We start from the raw sequence: 21,653 nt of genomic DNA, 5'->3' as shown, positions 1-21,653 counted from the left end.
GAACAGACAACTGACCTAGTTGGTGCATCATGGACGTGGTAAAAAACCGCGCAGCGACGACGGACATGTACAAAGAAAGAAGACGGACAAGCGCTTCTCCGTCTTCTTTCTTCGTACGTGTCCGTCATCGCTGCGCTGTTTTCTACCACGTCAAAGAAAAAATTTTTTCAGTAGATTAATACTGGAGGCTCCTCAAGAAGATGTCTGCGCTTTTAGGCAATAATAAATTGTTTATGATGAAGGCAAAGGCTTGCTAACTATTCACCCTCGGTGGACATCTGAACCGTGCCTTGAGTGGAGGTATTTCACTTTTTTTTTATTTTCTCGTACTACAGTCTCGCATGAAGCTATGGCAGGAGGAGATGAAAAATGTACAAGCATATCGTGACAATCAACGGCTCATGACATTTTATGCAAGCACAGGCGTATGCAAAGTAAGAACACGGCCCTACAAATCGAATTATTGTTATGCTATGACCGTCTCTTTGCTGTTGTTGTTTTTATTTTTCTGACTCATTGTTAGTCACTCATTTTTCTGAGTCAATCTCCAGACCTGCACCTTTCTCCTGTAAGTGCAGAGTCCCGGGACTTCTCACTCTACACCTGCTACCTGCCACCAACGGCAGGTGGCACCTTCCGGCCTCTCCCCTACGAGCGCTGAGGAGGAGGAAACACTTAAATAGTAACGCATTAAAAATGTTTTCAAAGGCAGTGCACGAAAATAAGGTGGGAAAAACGAACTGAAAGAAGTGCCTTATACAGCGGACGGCTCCGGAACAATTTCGACTAACTAGGGTTTTTTAGCGTGCGGTGACATCGCTCATAAATTTTTGGTTTTGAGGAAACGACGCAGTAACTGTCTGATTTCGTCGTGGGTACCCCAACCACGCCGTTAGTAACCTTGAATGAGGGAGGCAGCGAAAAAAGGAAGAGAGAAAGAGGTTTTCAAAAAACTATTACCAACTATAGCCCAAGCCAAGGTACTGTCTGACTTTTCAGTGGATACCTCAACCACGCCGTTAGAGTTAGTAAGGAATGAAGGAGGGAGTGAAAGGAAGAAAGAGGTGCCGTAGTGGAGGGCTCCGGTATAATTTCCGCCACTTGGGGATCTTTAACGCGCACTGACATCGCATAGCACACGGGCGCCTTTAGCGTTTCGCCTCCATCTGAACGCTGACGCCACGGCCGGGATTGAACAAGATCGTTCATATTAGTGCGTCTTCTTAGGGAAACTCGGTGAGAACAAAAAATGAGATGAAAGGTAGCATTCTAGCACTGGAGTGTCGTCATGTTTTCCTTTGCGAGGAGGAAAAGGAGGTTATGAGGAGAGGAAATGCGCCTGCAGAATTTATCGTCCAGCAATTGGGGACACGACTGCAATTTTTTGCTTCTGAGTCATCTTTCTTTATAGCCTACCGCTACCTAGTGCTTTGAGCATTCGCCTCGCATGCGGGAGGTGCGGGGTTCGATCCCCAGTGCCGCCGGGTACCCACCGGTGATACAGTGGGTACAAGCTTTCCCCTGGTCTGGTGTTCAGCTTAATGAAGGTGAAATTCTTGGGAAGTGGGTCTTTGACCCTACCTTGAGCAAACGAAAATGCCTTGTGCCATGGCGCTCTTTGGCGTCAGGTGTCCTTGCGCCATAAAATTTCACTATCATCTTCATCATCCATATGTATTCAACGCAATTCTTGAAACAACATATCGAAAATGTGTCTCAGTAGCATTTCTACATATAGTCTCCCAAAATCGTGTTCCAAAAAGACCTTTCAAAAGCATATCTCATAACGGTTTTTTGAAAGAAACTCTTAATGACTGATATTGAAAGTATGTTGTAATAGCATTTCTCAATATAATCTCCCAAAATCAAACTGCAAGGGCGAATATATCCCAAAGCGTTTTTAAAAACCATATCTGAGAACCACATTACATTTCTTAAAATGAACTTTTTGTTACTTTTTTAACGCACGTCTCAATGACGTTTTTCAATACAGCCTCCGAAAACAATCTTTCCAAGGCAGATCTCGAGACTACCTTCCAAAAGCACAGATCAGAACCACACGTTAGGTCGCAGTTGTCATTGTCGTCCGCAGCACACTCCCAGTGATTGACTGTTCTTTTATTGTAAACTTCGTTATCCATTAAAAAGTCACGAAGCCGCTGTGAACATCTTGCGACGGGTTCTTTTCAAGAACCAAAGTACTACTCACATAACGTGCCTTTGTTACACATTTAGCTTGAAAGCGCAGTTAACAAGTGCCATGACGTCACTGGGGCTGATGCGTGGCCGGAAGTGACGTGTCACACGCTGTGACTACGTCACAACCATAGACGTAGTTGGACGTTTCTACACTCTCAACAATTTGCACCTTTGCCATCGGGTATCCACTTGTATGGTGTTAATGGTGATCGAGTGGCTTGTTGGAGAGAACTTCGCTAATTTTTTATTTCGGGCCTTATATTATCTTGTTTCGTTTATTCATAACTTCTTACGTGTAACATGATTCCAGCATCGCTGTTCCTATTATGGCGGTGTTACAGGTCCCTCCGCGGTCCCATTTCTTTGTTTTTGCGAGCAAGTTGCATTTATTATATGGGTCTTGTTGAAATTTTCGTTTTCGTTATTTCTTTTAATCAACGAATAGTGAGCAGTCCACGAAATTCATTATTGCGCGGTCGGACACAAACTAAGGTGAGTACTGTCATTGTGAATCTCCCAATTAACTGATTTAATAATGTACTCTTCTGTAACCACCGTTCGCGTGCATGTTTATTGTGGAAACTGAAATCTAATCAGATTACAGGACTGTTCCATGGGATGAAATTCTTTCAGCACAGCCGTGTTTCAAGGTATCGCCTCGAAACTTCCAGCTCTATCTGCGTAACTGCGTATGTAATTTGGCGACTATCCAACGCAAAGTTCCCCAGTGCGGCGCAGTTCTTGCGCACGGCGTTTCGTCTGCAAACAGCGTAGCAACAGCGTAGAGCATCCAGTGAGGATGAAATTGCCGCTCTTTTCACTTTTGGCTTGCATAACTCGAAGAAGCATCATACACAAGAGCTTCGTCACTCAAGGAAGGAGTTTCGAGCAGATCGTCACCGCTTAGCACGCATAACGATACTTAGACTGAGCCGCAGTTTGGTGACGGATATCTTGGAGCACAGTCGTTCTGCAATAAATCTGTCAAATTGAGCTGTCTGAGAATTCAGCCTCCTCTAAGCCTGCGCTGTAAACATTCACAGCAGCTGCAGTAATTTGAAAGTTTGATATTGATTTTAGTTAACTTAGAAAATGACAATTAGAATGACCTTCTCACCTAGTGTCCACCTGGTCGCGTAATCGACGTATTGAAATAGCTTTTGCGGGCTAATACTAATGTCATTAACTTTTGTATAATTGTTATGTTTGCGTGGCATTATTCAAAAATTTCATTCATGCTCTATTGAGTGCGTTTATGTAATTCCGTTAAGAGCCTGTAAGGCAACTTGAATAACAGGCTAAGTAAATATTAATCACTTAAGTGATTAATATTTATTTAGCCTGTTAATTAAAACACAAGAGCATATTTTCTTTGTCACAACAGATTTTCCTGTAGTATTTTGGGGACTGACAACAGAAATTCTGGTAGTAACAACAGTATTTCCGGAATTATAGAGCAGCCTCCTGTCGTAACGACAGAGCCAGTTCGCTCGCAGCAACAGGCAACTTCGTAATACTAGAGAAAAATCTATCGTAACGACAGTACGACAAAAATTTCTGTCGTATTTCGGGACCGACTCTGTCGTATTTTTCGACTGGATTGTTCCAAAAAATTGTGGAAGTCCATTTTTAACAGCCTTTTTATTGCAAACTCATAACCTCTAAGATATCACCCAATCTCACCGAATCTTAATAAAAACATGGATGTGAATAAATCTGGTGACGTTATTCGCTGTCAGCGATGAACTCACGTTGCAAGACACGCCCATTTTTTGTGTTATGTACACGACATTCTGTACGAACACCATCTATAAGCAGGAACTTTGTTGTTTTTTCAGCGAAACGTTGTTAACTATAAACAGAGTTTTAAGGCCGGCATGCATTCGAAGGCTTCATCGATACATCTTATTTTTAGCCCGTCAAAACCAGTGCACCGGTCATAAGATCCAAATGGTCCTGGAAGTCAGTGCAGCCAAGAATAGGGCGAGAAGAGGAAGGGCACGCCAGAACACTCGCAGCCGCATAGAGTACGCTGCTATGAACATAATGAACCTGCCGCTGTTTTTGCCGAGCGCAGCAGCCATTACTTCACAACTCTTGTTTCTATTTCCCATTTATAAATAACTTGTCTCGAAGGCCTTTGCGGATTACGAGAGAAATATTGCCAGGGCTTTTCAACTGACACTCATTGTAGACAGGATGACTGACACTCCTCTCTGTTCTTGCAACTGCAATTTCAATTTCATTATTTTGCGCTTCATTTAAAATATTTTTTGCCCGCAGAAGCAATGAACGTTGTTAAGCGGGTCACGGCTGTCCGGTGTGAGGGTGCAGTACAGATGCACTAATTTGAAACACATAGGCTCAATTGCTCGTACTTTTTACTTTCTATATACACATATAGATATAAAAGTTATGTTTAACCACTGCCAATCATATTCCAACGGATATCCCAAAGGGATACCACGATCACATTTCAGCACATACTACTCAGCTGAGCTAAAATCTAGTTTGGTTTTCATTTACATCTATAAAAAAGAGATTTTAAAAAAAGCGTCCGTCCAAACTTATTGTGTCAGTTTACATTCACAAAAACACGTTCAGTCATCAATTTCTCGCTTTGACTATTGAAGTTAATTGGTTCCGATCTCTCAATCTATTCCGTTTTTATCAATTCGCGCTATTTGACATTTCTTGCTGTGGATGTATTTTAATCTGAAGGCTTTTCTGGTACTGAATGTGGAAAGCCTATTCATTATTTCCGATGTATATTTTCTTCCTGTCCCGTACGTAATATTAGGTGTTATATTTGCAAGTACCTTATCTATTCTATTTATTTGATACTGCGAGGCCCATTGATATACTGTGATGCCCTATCTATCTATTAATTTCCCGGGGCTTAGAAATTAGGCTTTGTAAGCATGCTTTACATCTCGATCTCAATTTTTAAATTATAGCAAAGACCATTTGTAGTCGTTGCGCAAGATATTCAATCTGCATCTTCCATGCTAATGCTTCATGAAATGTTAATCTCACATATTTAACCAGAGCAGAAGTGTTTAGTGCAAAATATGAGCACCTTGTACATCTGTGCCTGAAAATAAAGCTTTGTTGAGTTTTCGTTTTTTTATGCAGGCTGTGGAAACAAATTTTATACGCAAGGCAGTAACCGATCTTTCAAGCGGTGATTCAATTACATTTATTTTCATCGCACCTGTTTCGATGGTCACCCAGATGATCGTCTCTGACACACTCCTCTCAGGCAAATCTGCAAAAAGAATTGGTTTTATGAAAATATTATTTGATTTGACGCAAGGTTTTCAAACATACACACTTTTCCCGCAACATGCGCCAGTTATAGGCGCACAAATTTAGGCTTACCTTTTGCCTTCCACAAGGCATGAAGTCTAGCAAATCATGGTAGTAGCATTGCTCATTTTGTTCACGTCCATAGCAACATATCATTTTGCATCTGGCAAGTTCATTGGGGTTCTGAAACAAAACACAAAACAAGAGAAAGAGTATTAAATCGGACTCATTCTCTTTTATAAAAGGACATAAATTATTGAAGACGCCTTTTTCCAACAAAGCTCCCAATCTTTAGAGCAGTCTGTTCACTTACGAGCTGTGCTCTGACAGTCTTTTTCCCACGATACATCCTACGGCAGTAGAAATCGGCTTCCACTTCCATTCCCGGATAAGACCGCGACGGAGGGTAAGGTTTCAAAATCGTCACAATCCAGCACTTAGGTCCCCGCATCCTGAAATGGGCCGTTAAAGGGATACTGTTGCACGCAGAGTATAGTGGAAGGTCAGGCATGTAATGTCATCATCATCATCAGCCTGTCTACACCCACTGCAGGGCAAAGGCCTCTTCCATGTCTCTTCAAGTAACCCTGTCCTTTGCCAGCTGCGCCCACCCTATGCCTGCAAACTTCTTAATATCATCCGCCCACCTAACCTGCTGCCGCCCCCCGCTACGCTTGCCTTCACTGTAGCCACTGAGAAATCGTTTTTGTTAAGCTTGAGTTACTGGGTTATTTCTAATAAGTTGCAAAGCGCGCATCAAGGGTAGCAAGCAACTGACAGACAGAACACGCAATGCGACTGGCTGATCGCGCTTATGTTGTGCTCTGCGGGTCAGTCGCTATTTTGAAACGCTTGTGAGAAATTTTATTAGCACCTTGCACACTGTGTGATCAGAACATACTGGTAGCAGCAGGGCATCCGCGGCGCTTTGTAAAATCCTCAAGGACTTTCACTTAGAAGGTGTCTTAAAACAGGAGGGTTGAACAGGAGGGAGAGAGAGAGAGGTTTATTTGCCACAGAACGGCAGTGACATGGAATAGCATTAATTTTAGTTGTCAGTCAGGAGAGCAACCAATGCGTTTTTCTAACACGGACAACCACACCGTTACCGCACTGTTCGATGGCGTCATAACGTAAGAACAAGGCATCACTTACTCTTCGAGAGTAGCCCACATCGGTCTGCTGGTGCTGCGACAAGGAGCTCAGAAGCTCGATAAAAGTAAAGCTCACTGCAAATGTGCGCCCTGGTGCTCACGTATAGTTAACGCTGTTATGTCCTTCCCCCGCCACTTTTTAAGCGGAGTCACTTTATACAGCCAAATTTAGCTTTTGGACTCTGATCGTGAATAATTAGAAGGAACAAGCATGCTAGTTTCCCAACAGCGTAGGCCCGTTGAGTCACTGCCTTTCTGCATACGAACATGTCAAGGAAAAAGCAGAAACACTGTGCTGACCTCAAGACGTGTCTCATCTGGTTCTTGCTGCATTCCGAGAAGAGGTGATGCTTAGGTCCCCCGTCTTCGTAACTCATCAGAAAGCCGTCCTTCCAAGGGCAGCCTTTTGATCCCGGGTCGCCCTGGACCAGTTCGGGCTCTGGATCACTGCCGTCGTGCGCAGCGCCCAGGCTGAAGAATACACAATCGTCAACAAGACGGCTGCTCTCCCCAGACTCGGCTGTCATAGCTGATGAGGTTGATTGTGTGAGACTAGATAGAGTGAAGGAAAAGTGAGAGGGTAGGATTTCTTACATGTGGCCTAATTCGTGCGTGAGGACAAAAACGCCATCATACGAGCCCGGGATGTCTTCGCCCAGCCCAACGAAGTTTTCAGTACACAGTCCAGCCAAGTAGGCTATGCCTGCGGAACAGAGAAACAAGAACGTGCTTATCAAATCATTGCCGTAGTGTTACCATAGCGTCAGTCTTATCAGTACAGCAGGGTGTTCCTTATCAGGAATGTATAAAGCGCTTTGAACATACAACAGGGACCGAGGAAAAGGGAAGGCAGGGAGGTAAAGCAGGCGAGAGAGGTGAATGGGAGGAAGAGGTAAAAATAGAAAGGTTAAAAAGAGGGAAAACGTAGTTCAAGGTGACATCAGTTAACAGCATGAGTGCGCCAGTCTGTAACCTGTGTTTGAATTAATTGCTTAATTACCTGGCATATTACTTGAGCATCAACATTATTTTGCCTTGACAGCGACAAAGAGGGCTGAGCACTCCTCAGTCAGGAAAAACCATGTCCATTCGCTACCAGCCTCACATAAGTTTTTAGTGTGTTTAACGGGATTTTTTTTTATGGTCACAATGGCGTTTTCACTGTGGCAACTTCTCAGAACAGCTCTCATAATGAATGTTATTCAGTCATCATCCTATCATTTCAATTGAAATAATGCAGCAACGACAGGACCCAAATCAAAAGTGTGAAAAAGTAGGCGCAAGTTTTCTTCGAACATGAACACAACAATGAACATGAATGAAACAAGCTTTTTCTCTTTATATACTGTAAATCACTGTGGAATATTTGTGCTTACGCTACAGAAGCATGGGATTTGGCCAGTGTCTTATGTGTCACCAATAAATGTCACAGGTTATTTAACTGACATATTTATTTTTTTATTTACAGTCTCCTCAATCGCCCGAAGCACGGTAGAGAGGAATAAAAGTATGCACCGTAAGAAGAGTACAAAGAACCTCTTTAAGACAACGTATTTAATAAATTAAGTGCAAATATATAAAAAATGTAGTTGTGTAGAGTTGGAGGCGGGCAGCTTGAAAGCCACCGCATTTGGTTTCATCACTGACGAAGGTCTTACTGAACCTTCACGATGATTATGTTTCTTTGTGGAAATAGCTGTACATTAATTCCTTTATGTAGTTTTGTGTACTGTACGCGTACCAGACCTCTCGATGTCCCCTCGCTTTGTTGTCACAGCCTTGCTTGTTCTTCGGCTCGTGAGCTGCAACTTCTGCAGCGCGATGCTACAGGGTAAAACGAACCGTAATTCGTAACATTCGTAAGTAGTCTAGGCTGCAATCATTAAACTAAACAAGCTTGAAGTAAACGTTTACAGCATCACTCTGAGGCTTTTCAGTTGTATTTGGTTTTATTATTTAAAGGACTGTTAGCTTTGTGTGCAATTCTTTTAAATTATGAAAGTTTAGTCTAGCTCGAAACGCTTCCAGCGCTCGGAGAACTGGTTTGGTTTATGTTTCTTTTATAAGGATTTAACGTACCAAAGCGACTCAGGCTATGATGCACGCCGTAGTAGAGGGTTCCGGAGATTTCGACCTCCTGGGGTTCATTATATAATTGGTTTTGGGGCAAAGGAAATGGCGCAGTATCTGTCTCGTATATCGTTGGACACCTGAACCGCGCCGTAAGGGAAGGGATAAAGGAGGGAGTGAAAGAAGAAACGAAGAATAGGTGCCGTAGTGGAGGGCTCCGGAATAATTTCGACCACCTGGGGATCTTTAACGTGCACTGACATCGCACAGCACACGGGCCTCCGGCATTTCGCCTCCATCGAAATTTTACCGCCGCGGTTGGGATCGAACCCGCGCCTTTCCGGTCAACAGCCGATCACCACAGCCACTGAACAACCGCGGCGGCTTACCTCTCGGAGAACTGAAATGATGGAGTATGTATTTCACACTTATTTTGCTTATCGTGATCCTGATAATCACTTTAAGCCGTATAATTCAATGACAAGTTTTTGGCGTCTGGCATCCTAATTTTATGGCGCGTTAATTCCAATTTTCCAAGCGTCGGCAATCGAGGCTCCTCTAATGAGCGGAGTGAGGACGCTCAGGCCGAGTCAAGCGAGTTCGCCGACCTCGCTTCGAGACGAGTGACTTTTGCAGCGTGTGACACATTTGCGAACCGCCCTCACTCGCAGTGACACTCGTCCGCAGCACATTTTCGACACTGTCTGCGTGACCAGAGTGTTGCATGGTATTTCGTGGAGGTCCTTGAGCGGGCTCCTTCAGAAAGGCCAGCCATCGTGCAAGCAAGCCGAGCCCAGTCTCTAACGCCGCTGTCCGTTATTCTCCAAAAGTGCAGCGTGACACCGAATTGTGAGAGGCTCATGAATATGCACTTCGCAGGACCCGTTACGGAGAAACTAAAATGACGGTAGTCGCTAACAACGGCCAAATGTAAAAGGACTAAAGACTAGAGACATTTAGCATAGCGGAGGCGTGTTATCATAGACATTATATACTGATTTACCAGACGCCGGCTGTGCATAGGTGACATGGGTGAAGCCTAACGGGGCTAGTGCGCATGCGCAGCCGGCGTCGAATGTAAAAGGACGAAAGATTAGAGGCTTTTAATTAAGCGGAGACTTATTATCATAGACGTACTGTATTGGTTTACCAGGCGCCAACTGCGGATGGGTGGCATGGGTGAATCCAGGCGGGGCCACTGCGCATGCACAGCCTGCGTCCAGTGCACCGGTGTACTTGTACGCTAGTACAGTCTTGGTCAAAAGTCTTGAGGCCACAGCGTTCAGCTGCAGCGAAATGAATTCCTAGAATGCTCCATGTAGCGGATCATTCAATACACAAGTCAAGCAGGAAGCTTCTCTACCGCAAGAAGAAAGCTTTTCAAGGTCATTCGGTCATCCATAGTGTCATAATGGCTCTGTCATGCGTCTGCACTATGCTGAAAGTCTATGTTGTGACCCCGTTCACAGGTGGCTTTCGCCTTGTCCTGTGAACGGCGGTTGATATTGAAGCATCTGCAGAGGGGGGTACAGCGAGTACGTTTTCTCTTGAAATAAACTGGGTCCGAATCCAGCAGCCACATTCTATATTTCCTTCAGTAACGTGGCCTCCATACGGGAAGGTTTTTGCGCCCAGCTTACCGCGTACGCCTCTGTTGTCATCACTTCATATCTGCTCTCAGAAAAAAGAATCTTGTTCACCGTTAAATGGAGGTTTTTTGAGCAAGCAGTCCTGTTAAGAGCATTAAGGTGGTTAGAGAGAGGAAATTGAAGTTGGCTTGTATCCATAGAATAGCAGCTCCTGATCACAAAACGCCACTCTTCCTGAAAACAAAGCTCTTGTAATGTAGAAAATAGCAAGAACCAAAATAACAGGTATCGCCGCCACAGGCCAATCTCGCAAGTACAAGCGTGATGACTTCCTTGGACAAGAGGCGCCACCTTGGAGGAATTTTCCTTACTTCATGGAAGTCACGAATCTCTGAGGCTTGCAAAGGAATGTTGCGCACAGCACCGCTAGCCGTCAGAAATCACGGAGTCTGCGTTTACGTCACGATTCACGTCACTACGTTCTGTGACGTCATAAGAGTTGCCGTGGCGTCATAAGAGTTTCCTGAGTTTGAATCAGAGGGGCGGGAAAACCTTTTTCAACTTCGAACCCAAATTTCTTTGAAATAAATGCATCTTTCGCGCCCGGACAAGCGGCAACGAAGCCATGAAATGGCGAACTGTCAGATTTTGCTAACAAAAAAAAAATTGATAGAGTTCTCCTCAGTGTCCCTTTAAAGGCGTGCCAAGCCGATTCTTTCGTAATTTCGCTGTGCGCATCCGCAGCTTTTTACGGTGATGCGAGAACGCACGGGAAGTATGGGTGGCGGATTCAGCTACATCACTCTAAAGAGTGCCTTTCCAGTCGAGAAATACGACAGAGCCGGTCCCAAAATAAAATCTGAACTTTTGTCGTCTTCTCGTTAAAACAGATTTTTTTTCTGTGGTATTGCGAAGTAGTCTTTTGTTGCGGCACAACTGGCTCTGTTGTTACGACAGGAGGCTGCTCAATGCTATAGAAAATCATCTTGTTACTACAAGAATTTGTTGTCTGGTTCCAAAATACTGCAGGCAAGTCTGCCGTGACAACGGAAAATGTTCTGTTGTGTTTTTCGATAGGGAATTCGCTTTAACATGTATGTGTTCCGAGGCACATGCGTTACCGCTGACTGGATTGCTCTCATTTAATTCAGTTCAATTCAATTTTATTTTGCATTTTTTACAATGCAGCTTGACGAAGGTTGATGCCCCAATATTTGACAGGTTGAAGGGCGTTAACATACAGCTTTTCATAGAAACAATTATAGATGTTTGGATTAAAAGCAGAGAAGATCACTAATACATAAGTTGTAGACACTCTCATTGGACACAATCAAGCTTACTATTCATAGGCGTACATGGGGACATATTACAACGAGTCATCATCATCATCAGCCTGACTACACCCACTGCAGGGTAAAGGCCTCTCCCATGTAACTCCAGTTAATCCTGTCCTTTGCCAGCTGCGACCACCCTATGGCTGCAAACTTCCTAATATCCGCCCACCTAACCTTCTGCTACGCTTGCCTTCTCCTGGAACCCACTCCGTTACCCTTAGAAGCAATAAGACACAACTAATAACACTATTGAACGTACATTGGTGCATATTTTACACACTTCAACCCTACCCAAGTACTTGCCATGTCATGTTACCATGATACATATACTAAAAAACGCACCATGTTCATTATGCTGTAATCTCACGGCAGAAAAAATAAAGTTGCGAAAAATTTCATACAGTGAACTCATATGTCGTAGACACTCTAAGAAGTCCTAAGTTGAAAGATCTGTGCTAGAAATGGGATATTTTTTCCAGTCTTTTCTTGGGATCCTCTTTGTGATGTTTAAGTGACTGGTTGAAAACGATGCCCATTTTTTTATCACTGTACGGAAATGCGTCGACCATGATTGTTCTACGGGTTATAGATTTATGGGAGTCTTACCTGCAGCTGTGTGGTCCATCTTCTTGCCTTCCTTTGTGTAAACGTCACGCCTGCGAATGTTCAGAAAACGACAAGTCAGTTCACGTGTCACCTTAAGAGCCCTGCAAGCGTGCTCACCCGGTTAAAAGGAAGACGGCGTCCGCGTCTTTGTACGCCTTCCTACGTTGATGGGCGTGCTTCCTAAACTTGGGAAGCGTGAGATCGTCGTACATGGTTGTATCGGTTCCGACTATGTACCTTTCTTCCTGAAACACCACGCGGAAACAACATCGTCACTATGCTAAAAATAGCAGGGCGATGCGTTATCACCGTACTCTTTCCCACATGTACCCAGGCAGATATTTACAAACCCTAACCTATAGTGCACTCTCATTTGTCTGGTTCGCTTGTCATTTGGCACTGGCAGTACATACGCTCCCTCTTTTACGTGCCCTATTGAGCGTATACAAACAGGCAAATTTTTCCAGGGCCTAAAACCTCGCATATCTTTTACCCACACAGATGTGCTTGAAAAAAAAAGGCCTATGTTCAACCCCGTTGAACCCAGTAGACGAGAGAAAACAAAACCGGTGGTATTTATAGCGAATAACGGTGTGACGTCATTGCTACGTCGTCGCATGCCGTCACATCAAGAGATGCAAATCTCAGTTTGAAAGGTCAAGATCAAAGGTAAAGGTCAAGTGACCGTTGGTCATCGGTCTCGTAGTTGCTGGTCATTAGCTACGATCGTACCATACAGGCATATCGTGGCTATGTGCAGCAAGACATAATCATACATTGTTAGTATCTGGTGGTGCGTGCTTGGTTTGACCTTGGTCGGGCTTCAAGGTCAAACGCGCGAAGCCAGGCGAAACTCTGAGTTGTAGCTCGAGTAGTAGAGCTTTCGCTCTAAAAATCATGGTCTCCCAAATGTTTTGAGATAGGTAGTGTGAGAAGAAATATTTTATAGTGGCTTATCTTAAAAGCTTGCACTTCTGTGGCACAGCATAATTTTTTCTCTACTATGATCGATTGTTAAAGCATGTTTCTGTTTGCTCTCTTCAGTTTACATGTACAAGCTTAGAATGCAATTACCGCAGTTTCTGGTATATAATATCGATTCAGGCGAGCTTTAAATCACAACTGCGCTTAACCGAACATGCAGTTATACAGACGAAATAGCGTAAAATTCTAACGGAATTACTACATAGCTCGCATTTCCAGCGTAAGGAGCACTCATAAAAGTGGAACAGTATTACCTCGGGTAACTCCACTCCAATTAATAGTATTTTGACTCGGGGATCACTCATGCCGGAGAAACGCAAGTTCACCTATAAAAGTGATGAAAGATCAGAAAAAGTAACCCAGAATCAATTAAAATCCTTTAATTTAGTGTCCTGATGCTAATATGATTTGACGATACTGCCGCTAGAGGACAAATGGTGAGAAGGAAAAAATACAAACCCGAATCGCAGCACATATCAGCCCACTGGTGAACATTAATCATTCGAAGTTATGAACAAGGGCCTGATGAAAAGGTAGCGCAGGATATGGTATACGGCAAGTGTAATGCCGAACCAAAACACTGGACACAAGTATTCACAGCGCAGAATAAAATGCACTAGCAAACATACGATGTGATGCGACAAATCCTCCTTAGCAGTTTTAGTTGTACGCATTTAGCTTGAAATTTGATCACTTTCCCGTTGCGTCGTTGAATTGCATTTCGCCGTCGTTTTTTAGCTCAAGTGGTGTGCGGACTTCTCGTAGCTGTCTGGAGGGTAGAAGAGAGTGGGTGGGTGGTGGGGGTACAAGGCCTTTTGACAGGTGTTTTGTGGTGAGCTTAGCTTATGTTCGGTGAAAGGGGTTATTTGTTGAAGAGTGAAGCTCGGTGGTATGCAAAGGAAGGTCGGTAGTGGGTCCTGGAGGGTGGTGGCGGGAGAGGATGACGGTGTGCTGTTTTGTGGGTGGGCGGAGGATTCTGGAGAGTGCTTATTGGTGGAGGGCAAAGGGTAGTGGGTGAAGGTCTCGGGTAGGGTGGCGACGGCATCTCACAACACCTGACTGACAGATTTCACGAAAGTGAGGGTAGTAATGCTAACGCATTATAAAAAAGGAAGCACATCCGTACAAGAGCAACAGTACAAAAATATCTAAAAATAAAACCATCTAAGAGGAACAAATAGAAGCACAGTCACAGTCGCATTTAATACGAACACACTTTTGAAGCTTTTTTTCATTTCTACTACCCACTAAACTAATATCTGCAGAGACGCTAACCAGCATATAGCTCAACATGTTTGCGGAAATTATACGTCTGATTCCCTAACCTGCGTAACTTGCGCATGAGTACTTGAAGAGCTCTACGTTTGGTAACAATTGGCGATGGCTATCTTAAAGGGTGAAGCACTGGAATACTATGCTGCAAAGATCAGTGCGAAATGGCTGTTCAACTTCCAAAACAAATCCTCCACTCTGTACGCAGGGGCCCAATGCGAAAATCACTTATGCTAACGAGTAATCTGGAAATGTCAACGAATAGTTTCTTATTTAATTTTCTCAATGGGTACAAACAAACAATGCCGTGGAAGATTTTCTTCACCAGTTGGACATAGTGACGCTTACGTTTCGTAAAAAGATGTGAAAAACATGAATACCTCTGTTAACGCATTTTCATTCATTGATATCTCTAGTTACATTTTTCTACACTGTCACGCAAAAAAAGAGGAAAAATAAGTTTGCGGCACGAAAAGGTGGTGCTTACGTTTCTGCATTCTACGTATTCTATAATTGTGATATTGTGTCACTTCACTATGCGTCACTATTATCCGAATTCTCAATCATTCAGAAATCATGTCAGAGTTATCTCTCCACTGGGATGCGCATACTCTCTGAGAGTTTACGTTTGCTACGTTAAGACTGAAGACGCCTACTCAGTGATGTCAGAATCAGCACATAAAGTGGCGTCCAATTCACAGCAGCGCCTTGGGCGCTTGTTTGAAATAGGCAGCATTTGAATTGCATGCTTAAACTCACACTGAGCAGTAGAGTGCACAGGTATGCAAGAAACTCTTTCGTCGAGGGGAAGTACGTGTGGTGCGCTGTGTCAGCCACAACGAAGAGCTCGACTTTCACTTCTTCCGGAAGTTGACCGTGCTCTCCTGTATCTGCTGTCCTTCCTTCGACATCGGTAGCCTTACCTTGCACGCACGTGAAAAACAGAACACAACGTCAGCTGACGGTTCATTAACAAAATAACGCTAATGAGATATCGTAGTTTGCATATGTTTGTTCGTAACGAGCGTGTTTGGCTGTCCTGAGAGAACTGACGTCGGATGGCTATTTGCCGGCATATAAGCCTAGGACAGTTGGTAAAAGACCATTCTAAAAAACAGCGCGAACAAAAAAAAAGACGCAGAAAAAGACGTACAGTCGCGGACAAAAGTCTCTGGACCATGCGTTCCTCAAACGAAGACAATAGCTCTACTATTAGCCGGCGGCTAGAGGCCCCATTTGTGAAGATGAAAGAACAAAAGTTTGAATTTTACCTCCAGAAGTGTGTTCTCCAGCCACCGGCTAATAGCAGAGTTATCGGCTTCGTTTGAGGAACGCGTGGTCCAGAGACTTTTGTCTCTGACTGTACATATGGGTGCTTATGACGTAACAAACATGGAAAAGGACCCTTTGTTGAAGAAAAGCAATTGGTCATAGCCGAGATAGTAGCAAGTCTTTCTAAAACACCGCAAATGAGACAAGGACGCAGGAACTCATGCAGAAGAAAACGTTCTGGGGCAAGATGGTGCAGAGCTTGAGTAGATGAAGCGCACAAAAGACAGCACATAGATAAAGAATAACACGAGACAGAGAAGCGCCTGTCTCGTGTTATTCTTTTCCCGTGTGCTGTCTTTTGTGCGCTTCATCTACTAAACATTGTGTAGACACGGGCTCTGTGTACGCCCTGCAGTGTTCATAAGTTCCTTTGCAGTAGTGTTGAAATCTGGGTCAGTTGGTACATGTTCCTGTGTCCTTGTCTCATTTGCGCTGTTTTCGAAAGACAAGTAAAGAAATATGCATTCCCTATTTCCTTTTTACAAAAAATTTCCAAAGTACACGAGAACGGTAGTGATGATTGCAGCGAAAGGCCGGCGGAATAAGACTTGCATTGTCCATGTTAGCAGCTGCATGCTCCGCTAGTACATGCGCGGTACTACTGAAGAAATCTTGCTTTCACTGGCCGACGCAGATACTCACGGGTCGATTTACGCAAGTAGGCTTTGTCTTTAAACTTCCTTTCTCTGATCGAATGTATCACGTGCGGAATGCCGCCTTCGTTTGATCGTGACAATTGCTTCGCCGGCTCTATCCTGTGGTTAGGGCCGACGACACCCTCCTGGAACGAGAGGCAAAAGTTTTTAATCATATTTTGTAGCGATAGCTGCTACACTGCGGTAGCATTTCGAGCCTTCAGCGTGGCGGCGCCGCCACGCTGTCACTTCTTTGGTCACGCGGTTCGGAGCAGCTGCCGGCGAAACCGAGCTGCCACAGCTGTGCGCATGCGCCGTGTCAAGTGGGACGAAGACGAATATGAAGAAGGAACGCCCAGCGAAACGGAGCGGCGAGAGACTGACTTTGCAATTAAAGTGAGCAAGTTCCACTCGGCCAGCTGTAGCTATCGCGTCACTCCAGGTTTAACCAGAGCTAAACCACCACCAATTTTTTTCTTTACTCTCTTATCTAACGTGTTCGAAATCGACCTGGCTAAAAAAAGCCTCGCGGTTCATGCACGTGTAAGATTTGAGTAATAGTTATGCGACTTCTTCAGCTGCCGAGGAGTTTTTAGTCGTGACTAGAAAGCCTCCTCCTGTAGTATAAGTCCTAGTAATTGTTTTCGAGTAGAAATGCAGCAAGCTACAGTATGCATCTCACTTCAGGCCTATTTTGTTCTCGCGCCTCGCGGCATTAGCGAACCGGGCACACGATCTACTAAGCTGGAGAAGGCTGTTGCATTGTGCTTTTGAATAAAATGAATATCTCCTGCACTGTCTGCACAGTACAGACAACACAAACCTCTTGGGCAGTTTTTTTTTGTAGTTCTTGTCTGCTTTACGGTGAAATTCGTTCTCTCATGCACATCGATTAAAACTATCAACTTGATCTTTTTTTTTTTTTTGCTACGAGCAAAATTTTTGTCTTTTCATGCCCGGTATACTGTGTGTAAAATATATCCGGATACAACTCGAGAATGAAGCGGCGAGCAACCCCCAAAGGAGGTCCTCCAGCCAATGGCATCGACCGATTGTAATGACGTCGCGGTTATAATAATCATGCGTGACATTGAAGGGGGCTGGTAGGAGCAAGGGGAAAACCACGGATTAGCCGTATACCGTGATGACAATCCGTTAACGCCATTGGCTGGAGGGTCTTCTTTGAGGTGTATATGCCGCTTCATTCTTGAGTTGTATCCGCCTGTATCCTTTGCAACAGCGACGGAAAAGGCAGAGCTCCAAAAGAAGCAAAAAAGAATAATGGAAGCAGACATTTTTTCGCTTTTTTTTTTTTGTGGCCTGAGAGAACCGACTAGATCAGGTTTCATTTTTACTTGTGTGGTATTTTCAGCAGTATACCGGGTGTTTTTGCGAAGGTGAACCAGCATTTTTAAAAACAGGCATTTTCAGGTATGAAGGCGGCTTCTACGGCACAATAATAGCTGCGTTGGTGGACGTCAGAAAACAAGTAAATAATGTTAACTAGTTAGCTGCTTAACTTATTTGTGATAATTAACTTTTTATGTGTAACAGTCAGGCTACTGGTTGCAATTAGAGACTTGTAGCAGGCCGTTAGTATTAGCCATATCAGTTTCTAGAATTTCAAAAACGCAATTACCCTCGGCGCTGTGGCTCGACAAAATTTGGATTTTGCACTGCTTACGTGCACCCGCCGCGGTGGCTCAGTGGTTAGAGCGTTCGGCTACTGATCCGGAGTTCCCGGGTCCGAACCCGACCGCGGCGGCTGCGTTTTTATGGAGGAAAAACGCTAAGGCGCCCGTGTGCTGTGCGATGTCAGTGCACGTTAAAGATCCCCAGGTGATCGAAATTATTCCGGAGCCCTCCACTACGGCACCTCTTTCTTCCTTTCTTCTTTCACTCTCTCCTTTACCCCTTCCTTTACGGCGCGGTTCAGGTGTCCGCCGATATGTGAGACAGATACTGCGTCATTTCCTTTCCCCAAAAACCAATTATTATTATTACGTGCACTGGAGGGGTTGCTTTGCCTGCATGCTTTCGAAAGAGCATGTATTTTCGCACGATGCATTCAAATTTTGTCCGGCCACAGCGGCAAGGGTAATCGCGTTTTCTAAATTCTAAAAAACTTATATGACTGTTACTAACGACTGGCTGCAAATCTCTAATTGTTAACTAGACGCCTAACTCTAATAGTTAAGAAGTTAATTATCAGAAATAAGTTGAGCGGGTAATTAGTTAATATTATTTACATGTTTTCTGATGCCCGCGCAAGCAGGTATTATTGTGCCGCAAAAGCCGCCTTCATACCTCATAAGGCCTATTTATAAAACTTCTGGTTCACCTTCGCTGAAATGCCTGGCATATTATTGCAATACAATACATGCTTACCAAAGAAACACCATCAGCTCCATGTTGAATAAAATTCACGGCTGCGAGTTGTTCTTTGTCCTCGTACAAATGTCTTTCGATGATGCTGCTGTTTACCTGAAAAGTGGTATTAGTGCAATAGAAACATGTTTTAAAAGTAAAAAAATTGCTTTCACTGTTTCGTGCTCTTGACTTATTTTCTACAAACGTTAACCTGCTCTATGCAACAGACTCAAAACAACATTTTTTTTCTTGTTTGCATTTATCTTTTTAAATTATTTTGTTTTGTCATCTAGCGTCGTAAAATGAAAACAATTGCGGCACTGATGTCGAACGTTGTATGAACCGAAACTGACGTCGCAGGGCCGCGACGCATACAGCGAGACCACCGATTACATGCATGTGCGATGACGTCACGTCCAGCTGTTTAACCGCCATGCGTGGAAAAGATAGCCAGTGTGTCGCGAACAGAGGGTGTACGAAGCTTCAGCTGTCCGGTTACGTGTGTTTATAATAAGCGTGTCATACTCCATGCTGCGCGTCGGTCCAGCGACGACAGCACCATTTTGAGAGTGGGAGACATAAAATGCCCCCTTATTGCACAAAGAGGATACAGATGTCGCAGTCACCTCGTCGTGCATTAAGGACGAAAATGAATGTGCTCTTTTTTTTCCCCGTTATGGTTTGCCGGAATGTTTCTTTTTTTTTTCATAGACATTCCATAAAGCTGCTCCCGATTTTTTTTTTAATTTAACATTTTTTCCTGCAAGAAATATTTGCTCTCTTTTTTTTCCAGTATACAGTAATATCTCTTTCTTCCTTTTTTTTTTTGTCTCGTGCACAATTGAAAGCATGCTTTTTTGGTATCAGCCAATACAGCTTGCAGTTTGCAGTCGTACTCACATAATTTTCCACTGGGGACCCTCCTGCAAACGTCCGAACGAGGAGCGTTGGTGCGAGCACGGAGCTTTTCCGGAGGTTCAGGGTCAGTGCGCTGTGGAGGCTGATTACCTTAGTTTCTCCATCACTACGCTCTTCAATGAGCTTCGGATAGACGAGCAGTGGCACCTGGGAAGCTTGTGGAAGTGGGCAAAGCTTAAGTACATAGATCATCACCATCGTAATCATCATCATCACATTTCACGTGATGAAGAAAACCTCAGGAGAGGTCCTCGCTATCCGAACTGCACGCCTAAATGTGTACCGTAAGTCACGTGCTTTAATTCGCGCCGTCTGCGGCGTTGTCTACTGCGCATGCGCGAATGCACTGACAGGAAGGCCAAGTAGGCGTCGGAGGGGGGAGCCTTCGCATCCGGCTTCAAAAAAATGTGGCGTAACGCCCTCTCCTGAATTGTCTCCTTCCTTCGTGTTCCGAGTGGAGCCTACTGCAGAAAAAGGGCCTCTACAACACAAAGTATGGCCTCCGAAATCACCTCGGATTCGGTGATCTTGGAAGCCATGCACAGAGTTTCTCGACTTCCGAGAGGGAAAGCAGATGACGCTGCTCTTCATCCACCATGTATCCACTATGGAAACGTGCAGGAATGCCGGGAAGATGAGGTTTCGTACTTGGCTTGGCTATCGTTGAGCATGAGACGTGTGTCCAGGCATAACAGTACGACTGTTCTAGCTGCGAACCTCGATGAAATGCTATGAATGTTTCCATACCAGCCTAACGTTTGTGTTAAATTGATTGAACAAGTGAAAAGTGCGTTATTAAAATAATTTCTTGTCTGCGCTGAGTGGACCATCGCAGCGCTGCTGCCGATTCAGAGGAGAATCCAAGTTTTCGGTCCACACTAGCAAAGTCTCCCCGGCATTCCCTCGTTACGAAGCACAGTTAGACGATGGCATCAGCTTTTCCTCTAGAAAATCTATGACCCCCAATGATTCATGTTGTGATTTCTCGTAACCCCGTCTGGTGTAGGCGTTCTTCATTTGCGTTTTCCTTTCATTGGTGTCACTGTGACAATAATAGAATACTGGCTGATAGTTGAGTGCATTAAACATCCTGCCCATGTCCATTCCCGCTTTTGAATTTCAGCTACACTACCTTCAGCTCGCGTTGCTTCTCCTCTTACTAGTGACATACAAAGCCTTAACGCCAACTGCAAATATAATATACAGCCTAGTGAGGATGTGAGCAGATGAACAGGGAACTACGCTTTACAGTTAGCTTAATTGCAGGCCTCTTTACTCGCCTCAGCCTACATCTTAGACGACTTTGGCAGAATTCTTCAAGCTTCCCTTCATAAAAGAAACGTCTAATATCTGCACTCCCTCGATGCGACGACACACATGAACAGTTTGATTTCGGTAGAATCGTGGGACCGAGTCATAAACCTTTTTGTTGCGTATTTGCAATCCTACGGCGTGTTCTCTGAACGCGCCTCAAAGCAGTTCTATTAAGTACAAATAAAATATATTTCAAAATGCACATTCATCGCAAGTAGTCGAAATGTAAACCATATTCAGATTAACATAAATTTCGTTATAAGCTTCGGCATATATGTTTTGATACATCTTTCGTGGAAGGGTCTCTGTTGGAGTTCCCATAATGACATACTATTTTAAGGGCGTTCGTATTTTCTTACCTTGATGCCTTGCTAATGAAGAAGCAATAGTAGTTACAAACACTGCAAGCAACATTACTCCCTAGAAGCCCCTTGCAGTTCGTCGCGGAACAATCATTCGATGAGGAAAACAACGCGCTGCTGTTTTTTTTTCTGGCTCGCCTCTCAGTAAATAAAGGCTCGCACCTTTATGCGTGTCCGCCTATCCCGGTCCTGAATTCGATATGAC

General features: G+C 44.1%; 1 protein-coding gene across 1 annotated transcript; it reads right to left on the bottom strand.

Annotated features, from left to right (window-relative positions):
- Positions 1 to 5,377: 5,377 nt before the first annotated feature.
- Positions 5,378 to 21,653, bottom strand: LOC144105689 (venom metalloproteinase antarease-like TtrivMP_A). The gene is made up of 13 exons (XM_077638795.1): positions 21,446 to 21,653; positions 19,755 to 19,927; positions 18,873 to 18,968; positions 16,492 to 16,630; positions 15,277 to 15,440; positions 13,500 to 13,571; positions 12,379 to 12,506; positions 12,262 to 12,311; positions 7,257 to 7,365; positions 6,963 to 7,133; positions 5,822 to 5,960; positions 5,581 to 5,691; positions 5,378 to 5,467 (listed from the first exon to the last, which is right to left on the bottom strand). The coding sequence occupies exons 1-13, from the start codon at positions 21,498 to 21,500 to the stop codon at positions 5,426 to 5,428; spliced, it is 1,449 nt and encodes a 482-aa protein (XP_077494921.1). The 5' UTR covers positions 21,501 to 21,653; the 3' UTR covers positions 5,378 to 5,425.

The sequence above is a fragment of the Amblyomma americanum genome, chromosome 9, assembly GCF_052857255.1.
Source record: "Amblyomma americanum isolate KBUSLIRL-KWMA chromosome 9, ASM5285725v1, whole genome shotgun sequence".
Taxonomy (NCBI): domain Eukaryota; kingdom Metazoa; phylum Arthropoda; class Arachnida; order Ixodida; family Ixodidae; genus Amblyomma; species Amblyomma americanum.
Note: the sequence above shows the minus strand (reverse complement) of the source record. Positions and strands in the feature narration are given on the sequence as shown.

Coding starts and splice junctions, on each gene's coding strand:
- LOC144105689 (XM_077638795.1), bottom strand. CDS start 21,500: ATGTTGCTTGCAGTGTTTGTAACTACTATTGCTTCTTCATTAGCAAGG. Junction 13,572..15,276: donor TGTGCACTCTACTGCTCAGT/GTGAGTTTAAGC, acceptor TCACTTTTATAG/GTGAACTTGCGTTTCTCCGG. Junction 12,507..13,499: donor TTGGAGTGGAGTTACCCGAG/GTAATACTGTTC, acceptor GTGGTGTTTCAG/GAAGAAAGGTACATAGTCGG.